This window comes from Littorina saxatilis, linkage group LG1, assembly GCF_037325665.1.
Source record: "Littorina saxatilis isolate snail1 linkage group LG1, US_GU_Lsax_2.0, whole genome shotgun sequence".
Taxonomy (NCBI): Eukaryota; Metazoa; Mollusca; class Gastropoda; order Littorinimorpha; family Littorinidae; genus Littorina; species Littorina saxatilis.
This window is the reverse complement of record NC_090245.1, coordinates 58266034-58273533: the sequence shown is the minus strand read 5'-3', so window position 1 is coordinate 58273533 and position 7500 is coordinate 58266034. Positions and strand designations below refer to the sequence as shown.

The window sequence follows — 7500 nt, the reverse complement described above, 5'->3', positions numbered from 1 at the left end:
ATTAGCATGTGTGTGCATTTGTCAGTGCAGTGTGTGTGTGTGTGTGTGTGTGTGTGTGTGTGTGTGTGTGTGTGTGTGTGTGTGTGTGTGTGCGTGCGTGAGTGAGTGATGGAGAGAGAGAGAGAGAGAGAGAGAGAGAGAGAGAGAGAGAGAGAGAGAGAGAGAGAGAGAGAGAGAGATCTTATCCAATCAACAATGAGCTAAGATCCAATCTATGCACAGAGAAAAGGGAAAATGACAGAAATCATAAACAATATACCCCAAGCAGAAAGTATCTAATATCTATTTTATTGCAAATAAAGCAACAGACAAGTACAATCCACTGTTAGAACAATGGAATCACAGTTTTTACTAAAATGATAGCAAAGGTACCTATCAGTTGTAAATGTATATATCTAAAAATACAAAAGTAAAAAGTAAAATAGGACCCATGAAAAGTAACAATAAACATATTGTGCTTTTGCACAAAGTGGACGGGATTGTGTCAAGTGTTTTCAATATATACATTGTGGTTTAATTGTATTTACATTTCAACAGCATAATCAGCATAATCACGCCAACTAAGTTAACATAATATATCCTTTTGACAGTGTGATATATATTTACATTTGACTTCAGTCTTGAATTATTTTGATATACAGACACTTCCACATTTACAAGAAACAATTTTCTGCACCTTATTTCTTTTTTTTAAATGAAATTTCAAATGATAGTCATTCTTCCAAACAAAATAATAACATTTCTTTACAATATTTGAAGCAGCGATATAAACAAGACCATGAAAAATATTACAGAAACATAACAAAAAATCTAAGGGAAGAAAATGTATCCTATTTGAAAATAACAGGACTGGGAAAATTGGGTATGGAAATAAGAGTGAAGCTTGCATCAGTAATGTTGTAATTACTAGACAACAACATTGAATGCTGCTGAATAATACTCTGAAATTGGATTAACACTCGAGTCATTTCAGAAAAATGGGTGGGTCAAAATAGGGGAGAAGAGTTTGAGGCAGCTATGAGAGGAAAATAAAAGAGAGGAGACAACAAAACGTAAGATTCATCCATAACTCGTACATATAAAGTCATGCAATGGAATTCTGACTCCTTCTTCTTCTTCTGCGTTCGTGGGCTGAAACTCCCACGTACTCTCGTGTTTTTTGCACGAGTGGAATTTTACGTGTATGACCGTTTTTTACCCCGCCATTTAGGCAGCCATACGCCGTTTTCGGAGGAAGCATGCTGGGTATTTTCGTGTTTCTATAACCCACCGAACTCTGACATGGATTACAGGATCTTTTTCGTGCACACTTGGTCTTGTGCTTGTGTGTACACACGGGGGTGTTCGTACACCGAGGAGAGTCTGCACACAAAGTTGACTCTGAGAAATAAATCTCTCGCCGAATGTGGGGACGAACTCACGCTGACAGTGGCCAACTGGATACAAATCCAGCACGCTACCGACTGAGCTACATCCCCGCCCCTTTGGAATTCTGACAACTAGGAATCTTCCAAAACCAATTATTCCCCTTCGCAGGTACATGAAGGCCCGAACTGAAGCCAGATGCAAACAATTTTTAGCTCAATCATTTGGTCCTGATAAAAATAAGTCAGTACCTATTGCGAGCCTCATTCGCATTCACAATGATTGTCGCTGTTGTCGTCTGGCTTTTAAGATGACCACTGAAAACAGGATACTGTCCATGTCCCAGTGCAAGATGGCACAACTCTTCTTTCTTTGGTATTCAAACATCAATTTCACTGCCACATATCTTGTGCTAACCAACACCAAAATCAGGTTTCGAAAATCTGCGTGAAGGGGAAACGAAATATCGTGTCAAACATAGAAGTTGAGATAGGGCTTGGGATGGTGGGTGTATGTGTGTGCACTATCTAGTTGCAACTTAATGGTGATTGCAGGGGTAGGGATGAAGCAAAGTGAATGAAGGCATGGGGTATACTGTAAAGTGATTATATTCTACTTTCAAGGGATGCCATACATTGAATGTCATTCACATTGGAGTTTAGAAATTATTCTGTAAAGATGGGGATGAAACGTTTTTCTGCATGGTGCCACTGCGTAGTTTCGCATACTCTTTTTTCTCTCGTTAAATCCAACCATACTTATGATTACACAAACAAGGACACCGTAAACTTTTATCCATCAAAATGAAAGTAAAACTACAATAATCATTTATACATCTGCCATGTAAAAATGCTTGGTTTTTTTTAAGTACCTGAAAGAAACAACTAAGGATAGTGAATATCTTGTTCTATAATCTTCACTTGCACACTGACAAGTCGTGCCAAGATTGTTTTTGAAACGCTCTTTTAGCAAAAGATTCCTGGACCCACAGAAAGCTGCATGTACATGGTCGGCACCAAGCAGGATTTTGTATGTGATTGTGTTCAATACAACATCCATCGCAATGTTGTGTGATATATTTGAAGTCCACCGTCTGGACACAAAGAGCTGAGTGTGCATTTCAAACAATAACGGAAAGCATTGCACAGTGTTTCGTCTTTCATCAACTTGACACTAGAATGAGTGCAGTCAAACCCATCTTTTCACAAACTGCATGCGCAGCACCTACTGGAAGCATTCCCCGAAAACTCTCACATATAACAAAATAAACAAGCTTCCACAGATAACAAAATAAACAGACATACACAACAGACAAACTTGGCACATCTATGACTGCATCTTGCATGGAACTTCCTCAATTGTTGTCAGTGTTTATCTACTTTCCTCAGTGATTTTTATCATTTGAACAAAAAAATCAAAAAAGTTACGCACCAAAAGCAAGAAATTTGGTTCTCATAATTGTCATTTGACCGCAGAATCTAAAACTGTTGTATACAGAAAAGCTTACCATTACTGATAAAAAGTGGAAAAGGCACCAAATGAAACCCAGCTCTATGAAATCAAACAATCAATAGTTATGAGTTGACACATGAGAAGATAGAAGAGGTCCTGCACCAATATCATGTAGCACAACTAAGCCAGGAAATGTTTGGTGCTCAAGCAAAATACTAAATCTTCCAGTAATTAACTCAAAGGTAACACATGTACATCACGCTATTATGCCCTTCTATCATACACAGTGAATATGTACATGTACACATAAACAGATTAGTATACATACACTGTACATATCTCAAACAATCCAAAACCAAAGTTGACACAATATGCTAGGGAAATGCAGATGAAGCCTGAGCTATCACAGACAAGCAGGAAACATGGGCAGAGTACAAGAAAACTTGTTGGAGAGGACGGAAACAAGTCAAATTTGGGGTTGATGAAGGAATTAGGTACAAGTAATAGTTGACAGATTGGTGTAAGACAAGAAAAGCCACAGGAAAAGGGCAGTGTCTTAATATCGTGCTTAAGCCACAGCCAATTGAGGTAGCTGCTGGGGTGAGACCCCCCTGTTGATCTGCCCGTTGAGGTGTGTGACGGAGGTGAAGACGGGCTTGTACAATTTGTGGCCTCGCGTATCCTGCTCCACGTAGGTAAACTTGGACCTGGCGGTTTCCAGTACGGCCGCAGGGCAGGGCTCTGTGGCCTTGGGCACGTACTCCATGCGATACATGGTTCCATCGTCGAAGGGACCGCTGGCCATGGCAGCGTTTGCAGGCTTGAAGCTGTGCGTGAGGTTGACAGGGTGCTGAATGAAGTGGGCCTTTTGCGTAGAGATGCCCTGGAACGGTGCATCGTTGGGCTGGTACTCTGGTCTCATCGTGGGATGCACGCGGTTGATCTCCCACGGCTTGAAGTCAGAGGTGTAGTTGGTGATGCCCTCGAACTGGCCGGCGTCCATCACACGGCCGCAGGAAGGCTTGATGGCGGCGTGGCGCTGCAGCGGGTGCTGCTTGTAGGTGATACGGTTGGTGGTGTTCATGTCCATGTCCCCCTCAGGCTTCCTGTACTGGTCGGGCATGTGGTGGTAGGGCCGCTCTGCCGGCCACTTGCGGTAGTCGTTCTTGAAGGTGGTGCCGTCTTCGAAAGGTGCGTCGGAAATCGCAGCTTGCCCGTTGGGCTTGAAGGATTTGGTCAGCTCCCCTGGCTGGCCGCGGAAGTCTCTAGTGAAGGTGGTTAAGCCATCCATGGGCACACCTGTTGGCTTGTACGTTTCACGCTCCTGAAACACACCAGCAGAAAGACTCTTCTTACAATAACTGACACTCTGCCAACACTGATTCCCTGAATCACCCAAAAAGGTGTTCTGCCTGTATGCTTATGCTACTGTAATTATAACATAATCATCATCATAACTAAACATCATCATTTAATTGTCTTCAAGTAGCTGCCAATCTTAGCAGTCTAGCCTTTCCTTGACTTAACACATCTAATCATTCAGAATTGTTGTAGAATCACAGTTCCTGTCGTAGAATCGATTTACTGCTGCGTAATGCTATGATACGTTCATATGAACATACACACCTCAAATATAACAATGAGGAACAAACAGCAAGTTCTGTTAGTTGACGTCTTTCCAATAACTGTCCGGGGAAAAGCAACAAACTAAAATCACCCACCTTGACAAAGCGAGCTCCCAAAGGATGGCGGATGTACTCTTCCCTATAGCCTGTGGTTCCATCAAAGGGTGTGTCTGACATAACAGCACCATCATGGGGTCTCAGAGGTTGGCGGGGAGGTTCGTTGTAACGGCGGTAATCACGCGTGAAGGTGCTCTGGCCCTCAAACTTGTCCTTAGGGGGCTCCCACGCTGATTGAGGACCAAACCTCGTTGGCTTGCCCATGTCCCAATTGCGGTAGTCAGCTGTTGGCAGACACACAAACAGGCTTTGTGCTCATGATTTTATCATAAATGCTCATGCATGCACAAGCTGGCATGTTGGGTGTGGTGATGAATGTTAACGCATGCATGCAGGATAGCAAATACACATAAAATACACCCAAACACACATGTGCCAACACATTTATCACAAAGACAGACTGACGGATGGATGGACAGACAGAAAGACAGACAGACAAACACACCCACCCAACCACACTGAATATCACTCATTACATCCTGCACACCAAAACGATCATCAATTAATGCACACCACAACAATCATCAAGTTCATTTTCAGACCCTGAGTACCACCAGACAGTTTCCACCAACTGTCCAGACCAGACCACGTGGTCAAGTTTCACCTGAGGACAGGCCACAATCATCCGAACCAATATCTGCACAGATGAATCCAACTGGTACCATCTTCAATCTGTCCACGCAGCGCAGCAGAACAAAATGCAGAACACATCCTCCAGGATTGTAGGAACCTCCACCAGCCGAGGGAGGAGATCTGGCCAAGCCCGACCAGCCTTGAGGACAAAGTGCACGGGCCTGTGGAAGAACTACACAGGACGATCAACAAACGGATAGCAACGTGTGACATGTGAATGAGAAGTAGAGGGAGAAGTCTGCACATTCAAACAAACTACAGCAATGCATTATGAGTAATGATACGGATCAAAAAAGTGAATAGTGAACATGTTCTCCATGTTGGAGATTATTATGTAAATAGACGAGTTCCGAAAAGAACTCCGTCGGGTTTGTATGTGTTACTGGAGAGTGCATGACCCTATCTTGCAAAACCTATGCCAAACATTGGAAGGGCCAATCACTAGCAAGGGGATTGTCGGAAACCTGTACTCTTGTCCACATGTGTTTGACACACCCATCACTAGTGACTCATGGCCCATCCAATGTTTGGCACGGAGGTTTTGCAAGGAAAGATCACTCTTCCACAACCGATACAAACCTGACGGAGTTATTTCCCAAAATCGTTTATTGTCAGTGATTAAATCAGTTTCAAGTTTGCGGCAGATGATGAGTTTTGTCTAAAGTTTACGACAGTGATCCATCTGTCCAATATTTTTCTTTTTTTCTTAATTTTAATTGCATATCATTTGTTTAAATAATTTGCCACAACGTTTTACTGTTGTTTTTCTTTTTTTTTCCATTTTGAAAGCTGTGAGTACAACAGTGTAAGATCAAGAAAAGTGCATAGAGAACTGATGACTCACAAGTGTAGGTAGGCTCTCCTTCAAACTTAGATTGCACCTGTCGTTGTCCATCATGCCTGATGGCCTTTGCAGGGTCAACACGTTTCTCTGAAAAATAAAACAGAATAATTAGTATATGTACATACACTAAAACAAACAAAAACCAAAAAAGAAAGAAAGAAAGAAAAAATACAGAAAAAAAAGTGAGAACAAAAGGGTGCACAGCCAGGCAATCCAAATCTCTGCGATTTCTTCCTTGAATGGATAATGCCTGATAGCACGTACAGTACAAATCACAACTGACAGAACAGTGCTGTCAAAATGTTATGAGTACATGTACTGTTCAAAATTCACTACACCATGCAGTGCTTATTTCCATTATTTTGTTCTGTTCTGAAAAAGCTGCATTTTATGTATTAAGATTCATCAGACAGGTTGGCCTTCAGTATTCTAAAAAGCTACTGTTATTCAAGGACATTTGACACCAGTTTTAAGCATGTCACCTTTTTTTAATCCCGAAGAGCGAAGGGCATCTCATACAGTTGAACCTGCCTTTGCGACCACCTTTCTATAGCAATCACCTATCAATAATGACCATATTTGGTCGGTCGATATGGTGGTTGTTATAGACAGGTTTGACTGTAATATGATGAACATTGAACTTCTACTTGGGCAAATACGTAATAATTACTATTAAGTAATGTTTTTTGGGGGTGTATTTATGTATCGATACTTTTATTAATTCACTCACTCTCACACATTTTAATTTAACTCAATAAATAATTCATTTAATTTGTATTTGTCTTTTACCTATTTATTACCAACCACACACATACTTGTTTCTGAGAAAACACTCGTTTCCATTAATCACAGACATACAACTTGTTATTGTTTGTCAAAACTAAACAAGCAAATAAAAACAAGCAATTTGGTTTTATCAAACATTGTTCCTATGTCTTATTGTGTTTTTGTTTGTAAGTACAGGTCGGTTTTTATGTTCAATAAATCTCTGGTGTAGTGACCAATTAGTTTGTCTTCCTTTCAGTAAACTACAGTGACTTCATGATTATATGTGTGCATATCTTCTTATCTGTGCATGTTCATCAAGTTTGTTTTACAATTGCAGCCTTTTAACACAGAGACATGTTTACACTCCAAGATCAGTTATTCAAATATTCCTTTAGCTGTGCTCTGGTGAATAGAAAGGGCAACCAGCATTGAATTAAAAATGCACAAAGAACCCTCTTCAATCAGGCTGTCTTTTGGTGCCTACAGCTATCAGCGGGTGTCAATGTTTTCTCTGTTGCCCAGCACATCTCAATCTTTGCCCCAGAGCTCTGTTGACTGCCAACACTGCTGCTATGGCAAGTGGCACTGTGCTTATGCATGAGCCTCTTTAAGATCACTGCGCAAGCCCGTCTCTTTATTTGTTAAATCTTTTGACAGCCCCTGGACTGGCTAATATTGAAACTGGGAGAAAAGAGC

General features: G+C 41.3%; 1 protein-coding gene across 1 annotated transcript in view; it reads right to left on the bottom strand.

Annotated features, from left to right (window-relative positions):
* Nucleotides 1-267: 267 nt before the first annotated feature.
* LOC138975207 (stabilizer of axonemal microtubules 2-like) overlaps nt 268-7500 on the bottom strand; it is a 12834-nt gene continuing 5601 nt past the window's right edge. The window contains exons 4-6 of the mRNA XM_070347862.1: nt 6037-6123; nt 4539-4783; nt 268-4141 (exon numbers count right to left, since the gene is read on the bottom strand). Coding sequence (XP_070203963.1) covers nt 3386-4141; nt 4539-4783; nt 6037-6123 — 1088 coding nt within the window. The 3' untranslated portion in view covers nt 268-3385. The remainder of the gene's footprint in view (nt 4142-4538; nt 4784-6036; nt 6124-7500) is intronic.